At 38.1% G+C, this 27,242-nt stretch overlaps 1 protein-coding gene across 6 annotated transcripts in view; it reads right to left on the reverse strand.

The window, feature by feature from the left end:
- The window catches only part of LOC109045542 (netrin receptor UNC5D-like), a 180,045-nt gene extending 158,544 nt beyond the window's left edge, over positions 1 to 21,501 (reverse strand). The window contains exons 1-4 of one of the 6 annotated variants that reach the window (XM_042748501.1): positions 18,096 to 18,292; positions 17,829 to 17,990; positions 17,580 to 17,680; positions 17,099 to 17,489 (exon numbers count right to left, since the gene is read on the reverse strand). In XM_042748501.1, the coding sequence (XP_042604435.1) occupies positions 17,099 to 17,210 (112 nt within the window). In that variant the 5' untranslated portion in view covers positions 17,211 to 17,489; positions 17,580 to 17,680; positions 17,829 to 17,990; positions 18,096 to 18,292. Of the gene's footprint in view, positions 1 to 17,098; positions 17,490 to 17,579; positions 17,681 to 17,828; positions 17,995 to 18,095; positions 18,293 to 18,316; positions 18,474 to 21,277 lie in introns of those variants that run through there. The other 5 variants (XM_042748500.1, XM_042748502.1, XM_042748505.1 and 2 more) reach the window with 5 other exon arrangements.
- Positions 21,502 to 27,242: the final 5,741 nt, after the last annotated feature.

The following is a 27,242-nucleotide window of genomic DNA, read 5'->3' on the forward strand; positions in this document are numbered from 1 at the left end:
ATATTTGGCTTTCTTCTTATAATACCCCCCTCTAAAATTTCAAGGGGTCTGACATGGCAAGCAATCTACCTGGGGAGAGACCCCAGAAGATCAAAGGTTTCTTCAACATATGAGGGCTCCGTCACTGAGTGTACGAGCTGAGTATTTAGGGCAGAATACCACAGAAACCTGGGGAGCTATGGCACTTCCCAAGCTCCCAGCACTCATTCCAGAAACACTATAGAGAGGCTAATGCAGAGCTACCAGTAGAGGATGGGGAAGGATGGAGGGAAAAGACAGAGATAGCTGGATGGAGGAGATGAAAAGAGGGAGTGAGAAGTGATGGAGTAAATCAAGAAATGTTAGGGCACATCAAAGCTTGTTTTTAGATGCTCCCGAAAGTTCTTCCAGAAAACTTCTAATGTAGACTTTTTGGAGATTCAGTTCTCACATGTTTTATTAATGAGGTTTGTCACTTATGGCTTGTTTCTACTGAGCAGTATAGATCCACTTTTTTGGGACCCTTCCGTTGGGGTACCTAGCACAGTAGTGCGGTACCTAAAGGGTGGAGCTAGACTCACTGCAGATTGATGATTGGTTGACAGAGAATTGTCACTTGCATGTGCTACAATGGAATGAAGCATCTCCTTCACTTGTCTGCCATGCTGCTCATGCATGTTGGGCTTGTTTACATTCGAGTGTGCAAACACAAAAAAATAAGTGTATTTTATAATTTTATATTTTCTCACACTGAAGATGTCAAACTTCCTTCTTCTTGCAAGAATGACATCAATTGCTTCTTTCTGGCATACACCATGCCTATCAAGTAAGGGTACTATTGATGGTGGAAATGCAAGTCGGATCAAGGTGGACCGTCCCGACTGGTACCGTACCGTACTATATGAAAATAGACCATTCAGAATTTAACTGAGAATGACTTTCACAATCCAAATCAATTCCCAAATTTGAATTAAGATGCAGAATTTTACTCTGAATTTAAATGTAAAGTTGGAATTTAAATTAATCCAAATTCAAAGACATTTGTATAAAACTGTTGAATGGCAAACTAGCACAATAATTACAATGATAGATGGAGCTATACACACAGATCTATATACAGAATAACTGACAGGCGTATGATAGTCCAATATATAGAACGGTAGACAGAACTATAGAGAGAACGACAGATAGAAAGATCTAAGGGTAAAACGAGATAGAACGACAAACAATAGATAGATACACTGATATACAGATAGACACTACTACTTCCTGTGTTTTGTGGTCCGTTTTAATTTAAATGCCATGACGACAACCCTGCCACTAATGATACAACCAAACTGTCTTGGTTTGGCACTGTTGCTGTCAGTGCAGAGTTGCTGGCATTCCTCAACAAGCAATTACAGGAACACGTTCACTTTACAATTATGTCAGAGGCCATCCAGCCCAATCTCACTTTTGCCTGTAGGTAAACTTTTCTCAGACAACTTCCTGACCTCTTCTCCTAGACTAAAAAAAATAAATAAATAAAAAATAAAAGCCGGCCAATGGGAAACGAAGCAATGCAGCCTTACAGTAGCAGACACCTGGAGCGGGGTCACGTCCCTCACCTTCCATACTACAGAGATCCACTGCGGCAGCTCACTCGATTCTAATGACATTACCGAAGTGGTTTTGGCCATGCTGTGTGCCTCTGACATTTAAATTGACTCTGTAAATTGCATCGGCGTGATGCAGAATGAGACGAGCTATGGGCAGTATTGACTTCTCTGCAGCTGAGGAAGCTTCATTTAAAATTGGAGAGATCTCAGACTCCGCATGGTCAGGATGGATTCATGTGTGCCATTTCCGCCAGACAAGGGGATCACAGACACTACGTGCAAACTTGATAATCAAGCTGATTAATTATTAGTAGGCCTGGAGGCAGTATGATGTGTAAAATAATCAAACATGGGCGAAATTGCAAGTGATTGATATTAACAGAGACCAGTGATTATTATTCTTTTCTCTTTCTCTTAGCTTTTTTCCCTAGATTGTTCGCCATAGGCATGGAATGTCACAGTAAGCGCTGATTTATAGATGCTATTATTTTACCCATCCAAAGGATACTTGTAATGGCCACTATTAGTCAGTAATAGGTGTGTTTTAATGGCCTGATGTGGTTAAGCTGAATTCTCGGCTGTGCGCTGGGGTCTAGGAAGATGCGACGGCAGCCGCCGCAGTGTAATAACAGAGCAGAAGCCGGAGGGCTAGGTTTGACTGTGCCTGCACCGAGAGCAAAACGCCATAAAAGCAGCAGTTCACCAGCAGGGCCATGTGTAAACATTCATTCTCCTTAACTCGCACACACACACATATACATTTAAGGAGACGCACGCAGTGTGATTGAGAGCAGCAATCTTTATCTGCTCTCTACGTTTTTCACTTCTCAGAATCTAAATTTATGAGCAGCTATGCGCAAACCTGAAGCTTGTAACTGCGTTGTGTTCGGGAAAAAGCTAATATTTACTTGTGTGTATATCTGCATGATAAGCTATTACTGGGGTTTGTGTAGCTCTCAATGGGAACAAAGTATTTTTACTCTTTTCTTAAGTATTTTCTTTCTTTTTTTATTTTATTTTGGGAAACTTTTAGTTTTACTCCAACATGTTCCAAAGCATAATATATCTTGTCTGTGAAGAAATAAATCATGTTGCAGGTGCTAACATACAAGCCAGTTCATAATATGATGAGACAACTAATGCCATTCGTCATCTTTATGGATGTAAAACATTTGACTAGAAATTATTTAGAATTTACCAGTATATTATTTTAAAGCATTTTTTTAAATCCCAATACCAATGTACAAATCAATCAGCCTACCAAACACTATATAATACACAAACAAGACAGTATAAGACAAACACTAATAGGCATATAATATAGTATAACATAATATAATACGATATATAGTATGACTACTGCCAACATATAAATATATTATTTTATTTAGACAAATTTTTATCATGTATATAATTTTATTTTATTTCTCGATAAGGCTCAATAGGAAGCAAATAGAAAAATATAATACATATTTTATTTAATAAAATAGTACACAATTTTATTTATATTTATATAATTTATATTTATAAAAATATTAAATTACATTTTTCCAATACATTTAAAGTAAATACATGTATTTAAATAAAACAAGCATTAAAATATTCAAGGTTATGAGAGAGCAATTCCATGGTTTAAAGGTTTCAGTTATCTGGACAAATGGCCTGATATATAATGATATAATACATTGTTGCCATGGGTGACATGAATCTTAGGAAGCCACAATTAACCAATCAGAATCAAGTATTCCAGAGAACATCGTAATAAACCAATCCCTGATTGACAATCACTGGCTAATTAATAATGTCAGAGCTCTAACCCATCTTATGTTCAAATTAAACACATGGTACCTTATCTCAAGTGCAATCTATGTACCTCCTCCACCACTCATAAGTCCTAAAGCAGGTACACATGCACACAGGTACATGCACACTCATACACACACCGCTCCAAAGATCTAGCTCTGACAATACTAGACCAAAACACTTGAATGATGAGCAAAATGAGAAAAAGAGGGACGTTAAGTGCTCATTAAAGTATCTACAGGGTGAGACAGACAGTGGGAACTCAGCACTCTATGTGTTGCCGGAATCTGAGAGCGAGATAATTGGCCATTATGACAGTGGACGGCATGTCATTACCTTTTCATTAGCTGGCCTCCTCTCTTCCCAGGATTGCCCTGCACTACTGAGCAAGAAAAAGACGCCATTAACGTAATGTGGAATTAAGAGAGGCGAAGAAGAGCAGGACGGATAGGGCAAGCACATATACAGACACACACACTCTACTCGCATACCCATCATTCTCTCCTTAAATGGAGCTGAGAGCGTGAGAGCAGAGTGACACCAATTTAAAATCTGCAGCGATCAAATGAGGAGAGGGATGGAAAAGGCACATGTGTGGGTGGATTTGTGTATTCATATCAGTGTATACGTGTGTCTGTTTTCACACAGACATTCTTACAAGCGAATCTCTCTCCGAAAATGCCATATGATGAGTGAAACGCAGCAGAACCCCTGGGAAATAGATAAAGAGGTGCACAAACAGATAAAGTTATGAGTTTTATGGGAACGTTCAAAGACAGGCTGCTACAGCATTGTCAAAACTCATCTATGCCGACTTGGATCATGTATGTCAAGTCAATTTCTGAAACATTACTCACCAAAAGTATTTTGCAACAGACGCTCCAGAAGATGCAGCGAAATATGGGGTTCTGTTACGTAACGAATACTCCCTCACAACTTGTCGTTTAGCAAACGTGCTTTATCTAAACTGACTTACAGTACACTAATTGCAAGGAACGTCCCACTAGAGCAATCTAAGGTTGAAGACCTTGTTAAAAAGCATTACAGTACAAGGAATTCAGCTCCCAATTCAGCTTCATTTATGGCTCCCTCCTACCTGAGATCAAATCAGCTTTCATTGCATTTACAACCCAGATTCATAAACACTAAGCTGCTAAAATCATACAAATGGAATACATACAAATGCCATATACGGGTCATGTATATTTTATATAAACTGGAGCTGTCAAAATTAGCATGTTAACACAGGCAATTCATTTTTCCATTTAAACAGTGTTAAAATATTTAATGCAGGGGTGGAGCTAGAGTTGGCCACCCCACTCACAACTGCTGCATCGGTCTCTTTTATTCTTGAATAGAATTGCATTTACTTGTCAGTGCCGGTAGCCTATTGGACAAGTGCGCAAACATTACGGGCATCCCCAGTTCGAATCCCCACTCATGGACCTTTCCCGATCCCACCCCCTCTCTCCCCCACTTCGCTTCCTGTCTGCTCTCCACTGTTATATCACAAAGGCAAAACACCAACAATAATAAAAAAATGAATTTATTTAGATGAGAACGTCTTTACGATCACATTATGTGAAAGTTGCATTATAAAAGTAGGCCTACATTTAAAAACTTCACTGATAGGTGGGATTAATTGCGATTTAATTGTGATTTATTAAAAAAAAGTGTGATTTTTTTTTTTTTTATTGATTGACAGCACTAATATAAATAAATATATACGTACACACACTTATTTAATATGAAATGTGTCAATTTTCTAGCATGTGATTATAAGCAAGTTTTGCTCAATATGGCAGACGCACTGAAATAATATGGTAATTAGCAACATTTGCTAATGTAGCATTTAGGTTTTCTTTCTCTAGTCAAAACTCTACCCACATCCTGTTCATACATTCCTTGGAACATCTCTATAAATAACCTTTTAATTGATGCAATTGATTGCTTTTTGTCATGACCAGGGGAGGCATCTTATGGTTTGCTGGTGGAATAAACAATCAGTAGCACTCATTGTGTTCAGTAAATCCTGTGACTGTGAGGAGCATCATTAGGTTGTTCTGAATTAATGGGCACTGGTGAAGATGCTTATTGGGGGACTAGATTAGACTGGAGTCCAACACAGTCAAATTATAGCTCGATTATAGATTCAGTTTGGACAGGAAGTGTGCAGCAGAGGCTCAGAGCAGAGATACGTACGGCTGCGTTTAATTGGTCCCTGATGCAAACCGACTTTAGGAAACGAAGGAAGGAAGTGTGAAAGAGACAAGGGAAAAGAGAGGAAGACAGAAAAGAGAGAGGTCTCCAAACTAGAAGAAAACAACAAAAAGAAGCCAGGGGGAAGAGTGCGGGTGAGCATGATTCCTTTCTAATGTCTTCTGCTGTAGCTCCCCGCAATCGATTCTTCCAGTCTATTACTTTCAACTCACTCTCACTTGCTCCAACCCTTTTTCTCTTTCTCTTCATTTTTGGGTCTCTTGCTTTTCTTTTATAAAGATCAAAATCAGTGTGGTTGTTTTGGGTGAAGTGTCGAGGGAGGCGGGGGTGCGAGACAAAGGGATGACATGGAGAAGAGCAAATGCACGGCAAGACATTACAGATTCAATTACATGTTTTGTGGAGATTCTCAAGACATCTAAAAGGTCATTCCGAAAATAACAAGAGCAATACAGCTCAAAGATGTTGACAACATCAATCTATGAATAAGATCGGGATATTGATCCCAAATCAGAACTGGTCTTTGATTCTTATAATGTTCCAAACACAACAAACTCAAGCAGAAACACATACCTTGTTGCTAGGAGATGCGTGAAAAATGAAAACAATGCTTTTTAAAAAAAATAAATAATAATCAGTTCAAAACATCAAACATGCTTGATATTTGATACATATCCAGAAGAGTCTTAACAGATGAGGATTTGAAATCAGCATTTTTTTATTTTGTTCACAAAAGTTTAATTCAGATTCATTCATTGATTTGTTTGGTAACTCTTTCTGTACATATGTTACATCAATACACCAGTATGCACTGGCCATTGAATGTCTTACAATATTATGAGGCACTGAATTACTCGAAAGATTCTTTCATGACTGAAACAGACCTAATTTATAATACACATTTAATTTTAAATGGAAACATCAATATCTTTTGTCAATGGTATGCAGGCGTAAATTAAAGTCCATATTGCACTGTTCATTGCAAGAGCTCACCATCCCTGCACCTTTTTTCAAAAGAATTAAAAAAAAATTACTGTTTTGAGTACTGTATTATTTTTTATTATTTTGTTCTCCATAAAGATTTATTCTGATTCATTCATTTGGTGACTTTTTCTAGAGGTTATATCAATACATCTTTTTGCCAATGAGTGTGTCCTGAAATATTAATTAATAGAAAATGTCAATCTTTTGTCACCGTCATACTGGCATAAATTACAGCCCATTTTGCACTATTTATTGCAAGATCTCACCTTGAAAACTATAAGGATTATTATGCAATATTTTATTTTATTTTTTTTCATATACATGCATGGAAGCAACTGTGATCATGAAAGGTTAAAACTGCAATATCTGTCCGCATAAAGACAGATTGTGAGCATGACAGGTTTCAAACACATTTCAAACTTTAACAGACCATCCAAGGTCACAGTGGCCTCAGGTGATGCAGGTGTGGTGTTTAGAAATTTAAAGAGTAAACTAAACAAACATCTCTTCCTGTATTCGGTTTGCTTTGAAGCGTGCTACTGATGAAACCCCTTCTCCCTCTTGCATGCACACCAACTTAGACCTCTTACCAATCTGACAGCTGCGCAGAACAGAGTGAGCTACTACCGATGGCTATTTGACATGGAAGGCAACCTCATCACTCAGTTGTAAAAACTCTTATAAAATATGCATGATGAGCACTGCGGTGATACAGCCAGGTAGCCTGGGTACAACACTCAAAAAGCAGACTTCTGGGATAGAGAAAGAGAGGTTATTATTATTACTATTATTATTATTAATGGTGACAAAACTAGTGCTAAATGAACATTAATTTTTGGTAAATATATTTATACATTTTAAACGCTTCTTAAGCGGAGATATGTTGATGTGTGCGCGCGTCCATAGTTTCCAAGTGAGGAGGGAATATTACAGCATTTGTTAGTCACTGTTTCATGTATGATTCTGTATGTCCATATGTCCATCAGTTTACACTGTAATGAAGCTTGAAAACTCGTGCTGTGGCACGAATCAGTCTGTTTTAAAACTAAATGACTGAAAACACACGTTTTCTCCTGCTGAGAGATAAGCAGATGTATGTGTGTGAGAAAATGTTATATATATATATATATATGGTGTTAAAAAATAAATGATATAGCGGATGATTAGCTATTCTCTGTCATTCTCTGCTATGTTCGGAACATTCTCTTGTTGTTTACTGTTGCTTTCAGGAACTATTTTTTTTTAGCGGAAGGACAGCATTTAATGAACTTGCTTCAAAAAAGTAACTTTTCAATACATATATTTTTTGTTTTAATATTTTTTATTGTGTGGTAACCGTTTTATAAAAGCAATAAGGTACTCGAGGCAGCGCTGTATATTGAATAAATCATGGCCGAAGGGCGTTGTTAGGCACGATGCGACAACACGGCCTCCCGTGCCTTATTACATACATACATACATACATACATACATACATACACACACACACAATAATACACAGAGAGAGAAGCCAAGGGCTAAGTGAAAAGGCAGGACTGTGTAAATGTTACAATTACTAAGGCTTTTCCCTTCCCTTGTCTGCCTGATATACATCCAAGTATGGATCCACAGCGTGGCTCCAGAGCTTTCTGAAGGCTAATTGGTTAATGGGGCATGACCTTTGACCTTGCACTGTTGAAATCATGCTATAGAAATGCACTCAAAACAATAATCATTGGCAAATTCCTTGGAGCACTTATATGAATGGATACAATACACCTGAAGCACACGAATAGCACACTTACTATACATATGAAGCATGATTAGGCAGCATTCATGTTTCATGGATGGTGAGATTGCAATCACTTGTGTCATTCTCAAGCTGCATTATCTGATGTTGCAGAAAGGGTGAGAGAGAGATGAGGAATTGTGGGTAATGATTAGTAAGTCAAGTGGTAGCTTTTTTCCCCTTCCAATGTCATCCTGTACATTTGATTTCTATCATTTCTGTGGCTGTGCATTTTTGTGAGTTAAAAAGTGGCCTTTAAAGATTTTCAATTGCTGCCAATGCGGGGAACAAAGATTATGATGGTGGTCTCTTAGCATTAGCATGCACATTCCCAATTTCACTTCTGAATGAATAGTAATTTGCTCTCATTTGCATGTAAATCGCAGAACGGAATGGAATTATGAGGGAGCGGAAGGAACAGCTATAGCTGGAGACTGCACATTTTCTCGACGAGAGAGACCCCGGCAGGCTGCGACTCACCTCTCTTTCGCTAATTGGAAAATAAAAGACTGCATTGACCTCGGGTGCATCGGCCACAGTGAGCCGCCCCGTCTCAGGGTCGTCATTTTCATTTGTTAAAGCCAGATTATCATACTGCAGCCATTCGGCGCCTCATTGTGTGACCATGAAGATTTTCTTTTTATCCACTTGGGTTTTCTCTCCCACAGGTCATACACTTTAGGTGTGGGGCATTCAGGGGACTCTCTGTACTGCTGGAAGTTGTGCTAACTGTTTAAAGTGTGAGGCAGAGAGACACAGAGGGGATGAACTGTTGAATAAACTAGCTATTTTTGTTTTATTCGTGTATAAAAAGTATTCTCATCGCTTCATAACATTACGCTTGAACCACTGATGGCAGATGGACTATTCTGACAATGTCTTTCATACTTTTCTGGACCTTGACAGTGTAATTTACTTGGCAGTCTATGGGACAGTCACAAGCCTCTCAGTTTTCATCCAAAATGTCTTTAATTGTGTTCTGAAGACGAACAAAGCTTTTACAGGTTTTGAACGACAAGAGGTAAGTGATTAATGACAAAATTTTCATTTTGGGGTGGAGTATCTCTTTAAGTCAAAGATACGTAATTTTACATACAAACTTTATGCACATTTATTTACCAATTTAGTTATTAAAAATCAATACTTTTTATTAAAATAAAATCAAGCTTTATTTTTAATATTATTTAAGTAACTGGCTGATATACAAATTGTACAATGTTTTTTCTAAAAAAAATTCTAATGACATCACAACATTGATATTCATTGTGAGATTTACTAAAGATTACATTTGACTTTTAATATTATTTTAAATGATTATTGTTTTTAAAGACCAACTTTTGGGCATTAGATGATGGCAAATGTAATCTAACTGTAAAAACGTGGGAAAATGAGAATGCACAATTTATTATCCAATAGTCACCAATGTCGGTAAGTACATAACAAAATACATAAATGGTGCCAATATCATATTTCCTTAGTTTAAGATACATCCCACATTAGCTAGTTTGTGCCCTGCCAACCTATCCATTTATTCAATGAGTCTGAAAAATATAACACAAGAGGATATGTCTTGATAGACTGGTGAAAAATGTAATTCCAAACAAACGTCTACAGGAGAAAAAAATGCTGTGCGCAAAGAGCATTTTTCTCTACTATTCTCAAATGAGTTTGAGAAGACAACGTGCTTCTAAGAAACATTTGCAATGCCACAGTGGGAGGCAACCTGAAATCTAATGCAGACTATACTTTAAACCTACACAGAAGTTAAAAGGGCTGTAAAGAAAATTAACTACTTTTCATTGAGAGGAAAACCCATGTATGAGAGAAGAAAGTGTCTGTTTCTAGCTGGCTCTGCATTGTGAGTCTGAGTGTTTTTCACAAAACACCTGGTTTGTGCGGCTCTCCGTCTCTTTTACAAGCAGTGAGTCACAGAAGCGTGAAGCACCAGCAGATTTTTACACCGACACTGCTGACCATGCATCATCATGCAGACGCAGAGCCTTTCACTGTACATGGCCTGTGTGTGTGTGTGTGTGTGTGTGTGTGTGTGTGTGTGTGTGTGTGCGCGCGCGCACGCAGATGTGTGTGAGAGAGAATGAAAAATACATGCACATAAGAACATGCCGCTCTCCTCCGCTGTTCACGGAACACAGAGCACATCCTATGAGTGACCTCAAGAACATGTGTATGAAATGAGACAGAAGATAGAACCATATTATATAGTGACACACTCATTATTTAATGCAAGGCTATAGTTTTAATGAAATTCAAGTGTATATGAGGTACAGCTGTGCTCATATGGTAACATCTGACTGGCAGAATCTGCAAAATATTTTGTATTATTTAGAACTGTGCATTTACTGTGCTGGAGAATCTATAACTGATATTTAAGCATATCCCACAAGACATCTGTTGCCTCCTTTTATGATAGTTGTGTAGTATGAGTGCCTTAGTTGTCCTGAGCAGCAAAGCTGGACCTCAGCATCACTGAGCCAGTGTGGTTGAGAGCTCAAACATGCAGAGCACACTGGGAAAAACAAAAGAACTTACAGTACCTGGAGGTTTTCTCTCAGAAACAGTAGGCAGATTCTCTGCTCAGTACAAACCTTGCACACAACTATCACAAAAAACATCTTGTAGATTCTTATGAGCAGAACCATATATTTTTAGGGGTTGTATTAATGTTTAACATGAGGATGAGAAATGTTTAAGGGAATTAATCTTACCAGCGCTTCTGACTGGCAAACCAAGCATGCATAAACCAATATCTAACCAGCATAAACCAACTTTTAACCAGCACCTTACCATTATAAACCAACATAAAGCAGCATCTTATAGCACAAACCAACCCCCAACTAGTAAACCTACATTTAGCCAGCACACAAAATGTTCAACCAGTATAAACCTGCATTTAACCAGCATAAAAAAAAAGTGTATAACCTGCATTTAACCAGAATAAAAAGTGTCTAGGCAGAATAAACCTGCATTTATTATTTATAAACCAGGCTGGACCGGCATGGAAATTAATTCTGGTCTAAACTGGTCTTGTCCATCATGAAGGCCATTTCTAGAGCATTAAAGCAATGAATATACACCATGTTCAAGCTACAATATTTAATATTGTAAAAAAAAAAAAAGTACCGGATGTATTCTTTACACAGTACTTTCAGCAATGTCACACCACAGTTTCGCATTTCAAAGACAATGCATAAGATTCATGCGTGGGGGAAAAAAGGACATGCTCAACTGTCTTGCTAGCTAGTTTTGCTTGCTCATGTCTGACAGTGTTCCATACTGCCCACGGGCCAATCAGAACACTGCTCAATGACAGTGCAGCTATCGCAACCTCTGAGATTAAATTGCATTATATTTTATTACAGACAACCTCTTACATCTCTGTCAATGTTGCAATTGATTATTAAAATATGAAATATTCATATTTGGGAGCAGTATCGATTTACATCAGAGAGACTTGTCGGATCATTTTTCAAATACAATGACCAATAGCAGACATCTGTCATGGTGGGGTAATGAGGGGAGAATACATTAAACTAGTTTACATTTGTGTGATTACTGCATAGAGGTTGATTCATGTTATCCATCAAACAGCCATTACTGTGTGTGCGTGCATTTGTGCGTGCTTGTTAATTTGTCATTATTGCATTGCCAACTGTAAAAATACGAATCAGCAAGATTCTGATTGGGTCAGAATGCTTTAAAGATTGAAGTCAAACATTAACTTTCAATTTTCTAAAGGCAAACAGGTCAATGGGGCTATATAAACAACATATTTTAGTTAAATGTATTAATAAATAAATAAAAATACTATAATTTGTTGTTGTTGTTATTATTATTAGATGATGCAGAGTACATAAAGTTCCATAAAAACTTACCATCATGTACAATGTTTTAATCACAAAACAATATTTTTTCTAATTATATGTATCAGCTTTAATTTAATTATTACAATAACAAAAGCAGTCAAATATCAAATGTCAGAAGCATTTAAAATGTATAATTTAATTTAATTTAAGTGGAAATATATGTTCCAATACTCCATTTAAACCAAAGAAAAGTTTTACATAAACGATTTTACTAACAAATAACTTTTTTTCCACAAAATCTTTAATTTTCTTTCTCTGTTTGTATAATAAAACATTTTCAGACGTAGCAGAAAACAACTAGATCATGTTTGCATTTTCTTCTGTCTCTGACCATAATTCTAACCTTATAATCAGTATTTGGCATATGATGCAGGGTGGTGTAGAAATAATAAAAAAGTGACATCTGAAAACTTCTTTCCCCTAATTTACTGCCTATCTATATTGCACTCATCTATTGTCTTTTTTTTCCTCCTTTCTCCTGAAAGAGAGTTCAATGCCTTTGTGGTGAAACCCAGGGTCAGTGGAGGAAGGACAGCAATCTCTTAAATTCAGCACTCTCTCAAAAGCACTCTGAGGAGACACAAATGAAGATGGGGAAACGGAAAAAGGCCACTCAGGGAATGAACTGTAGTGTGGGCACGTGCCATGAGAACTGAGTGGCAATACTTTCTACAAATATCCATATGGCTAAATGAAACAGCAAGGCATTGTAATGTTTTTGAGATGGCCATGTTTTATGCTTTCACAGTGAATTTGCTATTTTAGCCCATCAACCTCCACAACCCAAGAAGGAAAACATGTTATTGGTATGTACCCGTGGATAATGGAATTATGTAGCAGTTTTTCCTTCAAAACTACCAACAAGCAGCACGGGTCACCGTGTCACCCTAGATTAGTCAGTTTCTGTATAACAGTGAAACTGCAATGGACCTAAAAACATGAAGATTCATTGTTATTTTGCTCCTCATATTTCCATTTTAGTGGCTTAATGTGAGGAATATTCCACATATGTGTCACCACATGGAGTCCTAAAGGAAAAAAAAACTTTAGGCATGCGAGATAAACATCAGATGGAAAATGTTCAGCTGAAGTAAAAGCTGTCAGAAGACACAAGATGTAGCAGTCAGTTATTCTATATAGTGTTTGATTTGAATCACTTTTGTCAACACAGACCAAACTTCCAATTTGATAAACCATGTTGCAGTTAAAAGCCAACATCACATTTGGCACTGATTAAGAGTTCATTTTGGACCCTATACTGTATGTACCCAAAACTTCTGGCTTAAGGACCCGCATTTAGATACACCTGCATTGTCTGACAGTATAGAGTGTGGGGTGAGCATCACCAAAAATACAACATCTAATTCCACCCCCAAGCACTCACAAGAAAATGATGCAAGTGAACACAAAAAATCTCCAAACTCAGCCTCCCCCAGGATCTACCCCCGCTGCCCTCTTGTTATTGAAAATGCATGCGGCTACAAAGATCCTCCCTCCTTTTGACAAATTTATGAGTGCTTGAAAGATTAAACGTGACCTTTGTTGGGTTTTAGCGGTGAATGCTGCACATACGGATTATACAGCGAATCACAAACCTCTGAGGGAAATTACACATAAACACCTGTTCGCACATATGCATAAACACTGCACAGCAAAAAAAAGCTTCTTAGCCTTTACTGAAAACCACAAGGGCTGGCGTTCCATGTTACAGCTATGACAAATGACAAGAGGATTCCATCATCCAACCTAACATCTTCTGATCCAGATCTGCTTCTGGTCCCTGAGGATGAGCAGACATGCATCTCTCTCGCTCTCATAAATACACTCCACCAACCAGGTTCATGACAAGTTCTCACAACATAGACAGGCTCCAAACATTTCTCTGGGGACATCACTGATGCATTCTGGGAAATGTATGCCTTGTGGTTACAGTACCAGATACTTGTGGACACTGCAATGGGGCAGTTGTGGCCTAACGGTTAAAGTGTTGGACTTGCAATCCAAAGGTTGCAAATTCGAGTCTCGGGACGGCAGGAATTGTAGGTGGGGGGAGTGAATGTACAGCGCTCTCTCCACCTTCAATACCATGACTGACGTGCCCTTGAGCAAGGCACCGAACCCCCAACTGCTCCCTGGGCACCGCAGCATAAATGGCTGCCCACTGCTCTGGGTGTGTGTTCACGGTGTGGATGGGTTAAAAGCAGAGCACGAATTCCGAGTATGGGTCACCATACTTGGCTGTATGTCACGTCACTTTCACTTTCAATGCATCAACGTTAACAGACATCCTGTGAGTAGCCTAATATTCTACTGATGTCATGTCCCATGTTGCAGATTCCTCCTTCATATGTGCATAGATGTCAGAAAGTGACTACTGTGAGAGTCAGTCTAACGATACCGAATGATAAATTAAACATTGCTTATGTTCAGATGGAACGCGCTCCCTTTATTCGTAACTCATGCCTTTAGAGAACCTCTCTCATTATCATGTGCGCCTCTATCACTGAATCGGGCATAGTTACATCTCCATCTACTGCTGCCCAGGGCTACATTTCCGTTCTGTGTCTCACATCAACTTTATGAAAAAAAAAACCCTACAATACATTAAAGGAAAATGACATTTAATGCTCTGACCACAGGCAATGTGGCAAACGCTGTAATAGTTTGGGTTTGTTTATGGTTTTCAATAACAACTTCCTCCTGACAGGTGCACAGCATTTCTGATGTGAAACAATAGATGGTGTCAGCGCTTGAGGTGGTGTAAGTGAACATGACAGATGATTGGATATTTTAATGACACGGTTTCATTTGCATATTAATGAATTCTCCCAATGAACCAACAAAGCGATATCTCAGAGAGGAACGGATATATGTAACACCTGCTTAATGCTCGTGAGGAGAACTCATTAATTATGAATGTTAGGCCGGTTTGGGCTGATTTCCATAGTTTAAGGAAAGAAGGAGGATCAAATCCTGAGGGCTGATTTGCTAATAGACTTGCAAATATAGTTTATCATAAGGGACAACAGAATCAGGAGGTCAGATGTTGCGCAGCAGCAAGCATCAGAGGACTTTTTATTGCACAGTGAGAAAGAGCATTCTATATCAATCAATTAACAAAATCTGATCCAGATTCATAATTGAAGACTTAACTTTAAGATTTAACACTTTAAGTGACCCTTATCTTAATAAATCACCCAAATCAGCATATTAATAGATGATGAACTAAAATCACCGTTTCACAGAAATAAACCCCGAGAGAAAACAGCTAAGACAATCTCCAGCCTGCCTCTATGAACAGATACACAATGCGGATCTCAAAAGTGGCCCTTAGGGGTGCCTCAGGTAATAACAGCACTCCTGACTAATAACAAGACCATCAACATCAAATTGCCCACTCCACAGCATCAGGTTTCTTTTTAAATAAATAGATAGAAATAGAAATAGATTGAAGGGCAAAAAAAAAAACACACACACTGGCAATTATCAAAATTCTAATTGGACACTTGTTTATAAACATCCAATTAATCTATCTTGGGTGAACATCTTAATGATAGTTATTGTATCCAGAGTCTCTGTGCCTTGTCCACCTCTTTGCTAAGCATCAATGACTCTTAACATAAGATAATTGCTGCCTTGCTTCTGCTTTCGCTTAAAAAAACATGTAACATTAATCTTTGATAAAAGTGCCAAATTTATTATTTAAAAAGGAAATCTATGGATAGGACACCAACAAGATATTTTCAGTCACAATTTCCAATACAATGTTCATTCAAAGTAAAAACAATCCTGTTTAAAATACAACAAAGAAGAAACTGGCAGCTGTTATCAGAATTTCGTCATTATGATATATTTTATAGTCTGTAACTGTAAATATGTGTGTGTGTGTGTGTGTGTGTGTGTGTGTGTGTGTGTGTGTGTGTGTGTGTGTGTGTGTGTGTCTGTTTAATGCTTATATGCCAGCCTACCTCAAAAACTCAAATCTGCTTCATCACTTAAAATGTACCATAAACCATAATAACAAAAATAATAGATAAAATGTCCCCTGATGAGTAAAATCCCCATGAACCACACACTGTTATTCACACAAAATAGGCTATCACTAAAGCAACACGACACTAAAATAATGATAAAAACACTAAATAAATAAATACATATTAATGCTTAAAGCGCAAAGTGACATTTTACTTCCAAATCTATAACCTATAAGTAAAAGTACATTTAAAATACGGCGTAAATACGTGCATAATTCACAAGTACTTCATGAAGCTGCTTGTGATTTAAGCAATAATAAAAAACGTGTACACTAAATTAAAATGTTTTCAATCAAGAACACGAGGGTTGAAGAACAAGCGTGCAGAATCTGATGGAAAAGTACCTTTTGTGCCTGTTGCGCTGCGCAACTCCTGGCACGCACACTTGACATTCTCACTCCAATAAACACAAGCTTCATGCAAACCAAACTGATGACAAGGTTTCCAGTGGAGACTGGGACAGACATTTACAAAATACGTCGCGCGCAAATGTTTTTGTGCATTGGCACTCGCTTATCTACAGATGCTTCTGCCTATTCAAGCGTTAACGACAGTGATGGGATTGGAGCGCATCACTTCTACATGCGTGTAGATAGTTTTACGCGAATTAGCATCTACTAGACATGCTTCATTGCAAAGCCCAATTGATACTGGAAAAGTCGTTCCTTGCATTGGAAAAACCTAATATACTGTCATTAATGAGCATCGCTCTGTGCATATGTATTCATTTATACAGAGAAGATTCAGAGTCCACGAACTCTCCAAAACGGCTAAATGTTGGGGGGAAAGTATATCGTTAGGTTTTCGAAAAGAGTTAAGTTCTCTTACCTCTAGCCATCGCATAGGGCAGCAAGAGAACCAGGACCACGATGAAGCCAAAGCAGGAGTATCGTCCCTTGTTCCCAAAGCGTCCCATCATCACTGCGCTTCTCTCCTGCATCCCCAACTAAACCGGGGAGCCGCTCGCATGTGCCGCTCTCATGCATGTGACGTGCGTTCCCGTGGCTTCAGTAACAGGTCCCTCCCGTAGCGATAAACCCGACGTTCAGCGTGAATCTCTCTCATCCGTGCGCTGAGTGAGTGTCTCGCGCATCTGTGAGACTGGAATAATGAAGCCGGTGCGCGCTGGCCAATAGCGGAGGCTGATTGAGGGCGGAGGGAGCGCCGCGGCTGTCCTTCACCCTGCTGCTCGGATGCGCTGCGAAGTGACCAGATGTGCCTGAGTAAGAAATGATACATGAGCATAGATGTCAGATGTCGGCTAAATTCGAGATGAGTCAGATGACATATGAACAGCTGGTTGTGTTACATTGATTTCATCAAAGATCGTGTCGGGCTCCTGGGGGCCACTGGGATGAGAGCAACGCTGTGCACACCGGAGCAGAGGAGGTGGCGTCTCTCGTGCGTAATCTGCGTGGAAGAAGAATGGATGTATAATTAAATACGACAACAGTCGTGCTCATGTGCTGTTGCTTAAGTCCATAAACAAGTAATTGTTATCAAGTAATTTGCATTTCAGATAATAATTAGCAAGTTCGTATATTTTGTCTCCACTGACAGAAATAAGCGAAAATAAGCCAAACTGTCCCGATAAGTGTGTCGCGCAGACTAAAAGCTGGTGTGGAGTCACGTTTAAGTGGAAAAGCCCCCAGTCACTGCATAGACTCCACTGCATAGACTCCACTTCATCCCATCCAGGTTTTCCATATCACGTCCCGCACTGAAGTTGGCACCCCATAAAAAGAAAATCACCAAAACTAAGCCATTCGTTTGGGCTACGTTTGTGCTGGTTTGGTGTTTGAGAAATTAAACTTTTTTTTTTTACCGTGTGACGTCATTCTCCACCCCAAGTTGCCCAAATCAGCGCAGTTTGTTTGTGCCGTTAAAACAAATGCTGTATATATTTTCCTTCCAGATATAACCAAAATGTTTTCGGGAGCTGTGACGTCACCCCAGTTCGTCTAAATCGCACAAAACCGGTTCCGTTCGTTTGTGCTCGATTTGTGCCGTTAAAATAAACATTGTAGGCCTATCTATTTCCCGTACTCAGAAACAGGCCTTCGGAGGCAGCATTCTAAGGCAGGAAGGCATAAAGGCACGTTCGAATCCAAATTTTGCTTTACTGCCTGTCTGCAGAGGTACCTTCTTCAGATCGAATTTTGAAGGCAGCATAGATGTATCCTTCGCTGCCTTTGATATCCCACAATCCTCTGCGTTCCATTCCATGATGGTTGAGCTAAAAAAAAAAAAAAAAAAAAAAGATGGCGTCGGAGAGTTGCGTTTGGTGGTCAGTTTGTGTGTAAATTTATATTTGCGACTAACTTTTTGCATTTTTGATGTTAGTCCTAGCGATAAATCAGTATTATAGTAATTAAATATTCATTTAGTTATCACAAAAACTCGTTCTATTTTCGTTGTTTTATCATTAAACCATTATGCTGCCTCAGAAGTCTGTCCAAAATCAGTTTCATGAGATGCCTTCGTGCAAAAACTCTGCCTGCAAAGTTTAGGCTCGTTTCAGGCGAGGCCAGGCGCATCTCAAACAAGCCTATAGGGCTTGGGCGCCGCGTTGCATTCTGGGACGTGGCGGCCATGTTGATGGCGTCGTGAATGTAAACACACAGCAAGTCGAACGAGAAGAAACAGAGTTGGAGAAAGAAAAAATATGTTAAATCGCGAAAAGGTTGTGGGATTTCAGGGATACGCTAAGTATGGAATGCCAGGATCGGTATGTGGACAAAATCGGCACTATTAACGGTTTGGATCAATATTGAAAAATCCCAACAAGAGTGGAGCACACCGACGACGAGTCTTGCTGCCGCACTTTTGCAGTATTACATATCTCTTCTAGCTACCTTGTTTTTTTGTTCGCGCCTACACTTCAGCAACAGTTCCGAAGCTACAAGTCATATTGAGTCTCATGTGCAGTTCACAAATGGATGGGTTAAGGGAGCTGCAGATCATAAAGCTGGCAAACAGTTCAGTAATCCGGACAAAGGTAAACTGACTCCGCCTAGTTGCTAGTTTAGTAAACCGTTAGTGCTAACAACCATTCAATGTACTTTTAACATAACTTATGTGTTTCAAAAGTTTAGTTAGTACTGTCAACCCTCCCCGTTTTTTTTTCCGGGGTTCTCATGTTTTGAGCTCTTTTCCGCCCGCTGTCTTCCCGTTGTAGTATTTTTCCTGTAAAATAATCCCGTTAGCCCTTCCATCGGACTGTGTTGTCCCTGTTGCTACACAGTTTGTCCCTTCCAGCAAAACAGATATTTTTAAACCATCGTTTTTGCTTAACGTTACTTGAAAGCAACCTTAGCGTGATATTGGCCTTTTTAAGATAACAGCGTGTTGTTGTGAGAGCAGGATTTCACACCAATGTAAGCAAAGTCACGTTAGACATAGCTTCACAATCTCGCTTAGTTAATGCAGCAGTTTTGTAGTACGACTTTTTTGCTGTCAGCAGAGGGACAGCAACAGAAAGATGAATGTAGAAACTTTTCCGGTTTTTTGGATGAGTAGCCCAGGAAATGTCCCTTATTTCAGTGTTTACTTAAGCTATATAAATTAATATTCAGATATTATACCTCACTTGGTCTCCGTGGTCGCGCCTCCAAGCAGGAAAGCAGTGGCAAAATTTTTTTTCAAAGGGCGATTATGTGTTGCGCTATTACACCCCACAATACAGCAACGGTTTACCATGGTTGAAATAGATTTTTAAAATCAAATTAAGACACACGGCTGAGAGGGAGTATGTCTAAACACTGCGCAGTAGTCCGAGTAGCAGTAAAGGAGGCCATCAGCATGGCTGCCACGCCAAGTAATGACGTCACGACGCCCAAGCCCTATTGCCTTAAGTTTTCGGATGCAGCCATAGACATCAAAGGTGGCTTAATCTTCCTCGAGAGAAAGTACCCTTTTTTCCGAGGTTTTATATATGTGTGTGTGTATCTGTATGTGGACAGCTTTCGATATCAAAAAATAAAATAAAAATCAGGTTGGGTCAGGAAATGTTGAGACTTTCTCCCCTCAGCGTCTCCATGCAGCACAGCAGTGTAGCACACATTGATCGGCATATGCGCATCACTAGCTGCGTTTACATGGACCCTACTAATTCGATCGTAGTAGGACTAGAAGCACAATCAGAATAAAAAAAGTCACATATAAACACGTCAATCGGATTGAATTGGCCAGATCCGACTCAAATTTCGATCTGATTGTAAGGGGTGGTTTATTCCTTTTGTAATCCGAGCGAAAGGACATGTAAACACTTGATCGGATTGAAAAATGAACCTGGAAAGTACTGCGCATGCGCAGTAACGTAGAAATAGCGTAATGACGTATGACGCGCTGAATGAGGTGTTCTTCCAACCGAATAAAGTGTCATAAATAAAGTGTCCTGTCACGATAAAACTCCCCTTTCACTCAGCGTATGTGAAGTGGAACAGGACCATGTCCCAGACGACTAGTTTTGGGTGCGGGAAGGGGCACTTTTACTACTTTTTTTTTTTTTTTTTTAAGTAATGTTAAGCAGCACAACAGTTCATGTGCTGGTCGTCGCCTAATTAGGACCCAAAGTAGATAAATATCACGTGTGCTTTTTAAACCAGTATGCGACAGCAGCAGGAAACTCTGTATATTCATGCAATGTGCACGTCAAAAGAGTAAATCCGATCAGAAGCTTGTGACATATAAACACGCATATCAACCCGATCACTTTATTTAGCGTTCATGTAAACCAGGGATAGGCAACTTCGGTCCTGGAGGGCCTCCGTTCGCAGAGTTTAGCTCCAACCCTAATTAAACACACCTGAATAAGGCAATCAGTGTTTTCGGGATTACTAGATAGATACAGGCAGGTGAGTTTTTATGAGGGCTGAAGCTAAACTCTGCAGGATAGTGGCCCTCCAGGACCGGAGTTGCCTATCCCTGATGTAAACACTACGTTCAGATTCGTCAATCAGAATGAATTCATTCCAATGGAAGCAAAAAGTGTCCATGTAAACGCACCTACTGACAGGCAGAGAACCGCAGAAGTGAAGCCCTCCCTCCCTTTCCAGTTGTGTTTGTCTTGGTGTGGAGGTGTGTGGTGATGAACAAAAGACTAAGCTACATGTGCCTCGAATTTACAGCTAATTACCCAAAAGACAAAAGGTAATTGTAGTCAATTTGTCTTGCTAACATGACTCATGAGAGAGCTACCATGTAAGTTAGCTAAGGCAGCGGTTCTCAATTCCAGTCCTCACGACCCCCAGCTCTGCATATTTTGCACGTCTCTATTTGTTAACACACCTGATTCAGATAATCAGCTCGTTAGAAGTGAACTCTGGGCATGAACTGTGTTCCCATTGACATGGTCCCTACACAATGTTCATTGCTCCCTACTCCCTGTGCAGGGGAAATCTGTTGAAGTTTACCTCACTTCGGAAAATTCATTCACGGATTTGCGCTGCACAACGTCTTAACACACGGACAAATGTGACATCATTTACCTCTGTAAATAAATTTATATTAATATCATTTCATAATTAATCAGTATCATGTGAAGACTGGCGTTTTTTACCACCAAAAAGCAGCATGGTTACAAATGTGATATTGATTTTATACAGCAGTTCATTAAACAAGAATTAAGATACTAACGTTTTAAACACAACACTGACAGTTTTTGCTCTGTTTTGCCAACAAATATAATTTCAATTTGGATATCTGAGCAACATGGTGTTTTGTTCCTGAATGAATTAACCGTTTAAATGATTCTGTTCATTCACAATGGCTACGTTTACATGCAACCAATTAATCCATTTGTAATCGGATTGATGACTCAGTCGGACTGAAAAACCTTCATGTAAACACCTTAATCAATAGAGCTCGATCGGAATGAAATTTAGATTGGATTGAAGGGTGTGGTTTATTCCTCTTCCAATACGATTGAGAGTGCATGTAAACACTCGATCGGATTGAACCACGGAACGACGAAACACGATTTTGCGTTCATGTAAGCACTACAATCAGACTCATCAATAGGAATGAATTCAGTCCGACTGAACCAAAAATTGTGCATGTAACGTAGTCAATGACTCACTTATTAACAGTGACTTGCTGCCACCTACTGGCAGTTTTATTTATTTATTTATTTTTTTTTTTTTTTTCAAATATCAGTATTCAACATTTTATGTGTAAAATATCAAAACAGTATTAATGCTTTTGTAACTGCAGGTTAAATACATTCATGCCCTGCATTAAACAGTGTGTAAATGCATCTAAATGTCCCTTATTGCAGAATCTGTGTTTTCTCTGCATTGCAAAGATTAATTTTGTCAATACTGATTTAATATCATTGATAACAGCCCAAATTACTTATTATTCTAATTTACTGATTCAATTTAAGACTTTGACTGAAAAGATGATGCACACATTAGAAATGCCCATAAAAGGTCAAAATCAATTTAAACTTTTTTAAAATTGCTGCTGTGAGCTGATCACCACACAGATTATAAAGAATATCAAAAACTTTAAGAGTCAGCTGTCCACGGTACTCCTTAAGATATCAGCACAATAACACACTCAGCAAAATATCATCTAATTATCGTTATCGATAAAATCCCAGAAAATATTGAGATTTTTTTTTTGACAATATCATACACCCCTAATATATTTTTTTTACATTTTGATTAGGAAAAAAGTAAAATAAATATGAGAAGTGCACTTTTTTCCACTTGAACCCCTGCCCCTCAAAATGTCTGTGCAAGTTGTGAGTGAGGGTGAGGGCGCAGCCTCCATGTTGCCAGATCCAGCTATTATAAGCATTTTTTGACTTATAACATTCGGTAAGGGAAAAAATTAATAAATAAAAATAAATGTCAGAAACATTATCAGCGCTGTCAAAATATGCAAACACTAGCCATTAAGAAGTCTATGCTACGTCATTCAGTATAGTAGTTAAATTTTCACAAATCATGCTATATAAACATTCATCAAAAGCACTAGACAAAGTAATCAGCTATGTAATGGTTATAAATAAAAACTATAACAGCAATATGTATGGTTGCATGAATAATAAACAACTGATACAATTATCCACCCCAGAAATATATTAAAGTATAAACAAATTTTGATGCAATAGGCTAAGATTTAAAAATGATCATCCCGCCAAATCAGAGAAAACATCTTTCACAAACATCTACATTTCTGTCTCTTTTAAATTGTTAAGTGTATATGATTAGTTGTATTTATAGGGGTTATAGCACAATTATATAATTAGGGGGTTATTATAGAAACCCCCTGGACCTCGATAATTTTCAAAGCCTAGCTACGGCCATGGTGGAGAGTGATGTCACACGGTCAAAAAAAGAATGTTTAATATCTCAAACGCCAACCCAGCACAAACGTTAATTTTTGCGGCACAAATGTAGCACAAACAAATGGCATAGTTTTGGTGGTTATTTCTTTTTATGAGGTGCCAACTTCACGGAGGTAGAGAAACCCACTACAAGTGATAGACCTAATTAAGAAAGAGAAAATGTTTGCTCTTCAATTAGAGTTGTCTGCTGTATTATAAATAATAATAATAATAATAATAATAATAATAATAATACATGCCTTGGTAATATGGACATTAATTACTGAAAGGCTATTACAGTTTGAGGTCACACTTTACAGTGATTGTTTTAGTGTATATAATTAACTACAAGCATGTTAATTATGTTAATATAAATAATGGTTATTAAAAGCTGCTCGTAATCACACATCACTTGTTTTTTTTTATTACTAAAGGATGTAATTGAATATTCAAGACTAGGGGGACCATATGTAAAAGCTTAATAATAAATAATATATAACTATTAATATAGTTAGGGTGGTTTACATATATTTTTATAATATGTGTAAACATGTTCATTGAAACGTGTTACCTGTGATATACTGTAGTATTTTTTCAACAATTTACTTAAAAAAAAAACATAAACATCTCCAATGTGCAATTCTACAAGTTTAATTGCAAATGTCCCTGCCATAAACCCTTAATCTCTGAGGATTTTCTTTCCAGTGATAATTTAGTGCTCTCAGATTTGATTTTGATCTGGTCACACTTTCATCCATAATTATTTAGACTCCAAATATAAATTTGACATTTAATTATAAGACTGCAGCTGATCCTCTCTTCTAAACTGTCTGGAAGTCTTTTCCCAATGGAATTCCTGCACGCACTTAGAGGACTGGATTGTGATGGCTGTCAAAAATCTTTAACAGCTCTGTTCAACCACCACAGGACAGAGATCGGAACCCCCGCGGTGGCATTTTGTCAGCCAGTTCAGAAGATTAACACCATATTTCAATGGCATAATATCAAAAAGTATCTGTCTCTCTTGTAACAAGACTGGAATAGATGGTTAGAATCCAATAATGACGCTGATTAAACATGACTCCCTGCAGCAATGAATTAAGGGCATGATATTCATAGTGATGTAGACTAGAGGGCCACGATGGGACCCCAACATGAGATTACAGTACATTTGGGAGAGACAACCGAAAGAAAAAGCCTGACACACCACCTCACTGCTGCACTTCAATGCAATTCCTATCCTGTCACACACACTGCTAGCTCCTCTAATAGCACTCACTGAGAAAAAGCATCGACACAATAGACCTAAAGCCCTTGTTAATATGCAATTTGTCCCACTGTGGCCTGATTAATCTGTGCGCATGTGTGTGCTTGTGTGTTTGACCTTGCCTGATGGGGTTAAATGTTTAACAGGCTTTGCGCAATAGACATGATGATGCTTTAAATATCTCAGAGCTCTATAAAAGCGACACCATGGCCTCTTTCCCTCAGGACAAGAGACAAAAGTCACAGTTGTCCTTTTAATAGGCAGTGTCTACAGAGGACTCCATCGGGGGGAATGAGACTGAATATTTGTATGGTCCATTAGCTGTCCTCTAAAAATGAGATAGTGAAAAGCAAACATCAAGAGCAGGCACTTATGGGCCATCTAGTGTTGCTATGGTTTCCTGATTTATCTCCAGGGGTTAAATTGGACTGAAAAAAAATAAAATATAAAAAATTATATATATATATACACACATATACATATACATATACATATACATATACATATGAAGAGTTCAGATGCAAAAGCCTCAAGTACGCCTGATGATTTTTCTTTAAAACTAGCATTTCTTTCTGACTACTGTGTATACGTTTCTATGCAAGTACTGTTACTTCTGTATGGGTTAAGGCTGGGATTTAGCTCATTTGAAGTGAAAGTACTTGATGAACATATACTATGTGTGGAGAGCATTCATATCGTTATCTCATTTTTGACGAAGATGGCTTTTAGAGGCTTTTGCATTGGAACTCTTCATATACAGTTGTGCTCATAAGTTTACATACCCCTTGTAGAATGTGCAAAATGTTATTTTTTTTATTAAGTACTGTTCTGTATAAGCTATTTCATATAAGAGATGTTTACATATACTCCACAAGACAAAATAATAACTGAATTTATAAAAAATGAACCCATTCAAAAGTTTACATACCCTTGAATCTTAATACTGTGTGTCATTTCCTGGATGATCCACGACTGTTTTTATATTTTGTGATAGTTGTTCATGAGTCCTTTGTTGGTTCTGAACAGTTCAACTGCCTGCTGTTCTTCAGAAAAATCCTCCGGCTCCTGCACATTCTTTGGTTTTCCAGCATCGCCTGCATATTTGAACCCTTTCCAAATGTGACTTTAAGATTTTGAGATCCATATTTTCACACTGAGGACAAATGAGGAGACTCATACACAGCTATTACAAAAGGTGAAAACATACTGATGCTCAAGAAGGCCACACAATGCATCAAGAAACGGGGGGTGTAAACTTTTTAAATTGGATGATCAGGGTAAATTGTATTTATTTTGTCTTCTGGGAAACATGTAAGTATTTATGTAGCTTCTGAAGTCCAGTACTAAATGAAAAAATATGATCGCTAAACAAAATGAGAAGAATTTACACATCATCATCCTGTTCAAAAGTTTACACCCCCTGGATCTTAATGCAACGTGTTGCCTTCTTGAGCATCAGGAAATGTTTCCACTTTTTGTAATAGCTGTGTATGAGTCCCTCAGTTGTCCTCAGTGTGAAAATATGGATCTCAAAATCATACACTCACATTTGGAAAGGGTTCAAATATGCAGGCGATGCTGAAAAACCAAAGAATGTGCAGGAGCTGGAGGACTTTTCTGAAGAACAGCAGGCAGTTGAACTGCTCAGGACCAACAATGGACTCATGAACAACTATCACAAAATACTGTATATATAAAGTAGTGGTTCTTTAAGGAAATTAGTGGTTATTTTAGGAAATGACACATAATATTAAGATTCAAGGGTATGTAAATTATAAATTCAGTTATTATTTTGTCTTGTGTATTATATGTAAACATCTGTTATGTGAAATAGCTAATTCAGGACAGTACTTAAAAAATAACATGACATTTTCATGATTAATCCTCTTATTTTATTTCAATTATTAACATTTGGCACATTCTGCAAGGGGTATGCAAACTTATAGGTTTTTTTTCTGAATCAGAGTTTTCAAAAGCTGGGTCTGCAGAGAAACAGTAGTGTTTTGGGGGTCTGTGGGGAAAGAAAAAATATATTTTACATATTTATGTAAAATACATATTTTAAAATGTATGTAAAATGCATAAAAGATGCAGAAAAAGATTTTTTTTTTAAACAAAACAAAATATTTTCCACATAATTAATACAAATAATTTTCTAATGACTATATAAAAGTTAGTTATTGAAATAAACAAAAGGTCTTGCCTACATTAGATACACACTTTCATGTTATCCAATCGAACAACACAAATTGGAACCAAATTCTCTGATATACAATGATTTGCAGTAAAAATTAACTTTGATGCATTAAAAGTTATATTTTGATTGCACTCATGCTGCTACTGTAATCTATTTCTTATTTTAACTCTTC

The sequence above is a fragment of the Cyprinus carpio genome, chromosome B21, assembly GCF_018340385.1.
Source record: "Cyprinus carpio isolate SPL01 chromosome B21, ASM1834038v1, whole genome shotgun sequence".
Classification (NCBI taxonomy): Eukaryota; Metazoa; Chordata; class Actinopteri; order Cypriniformes; family Cyprinidae; genus Cyprinus; species Cyprinus carpio.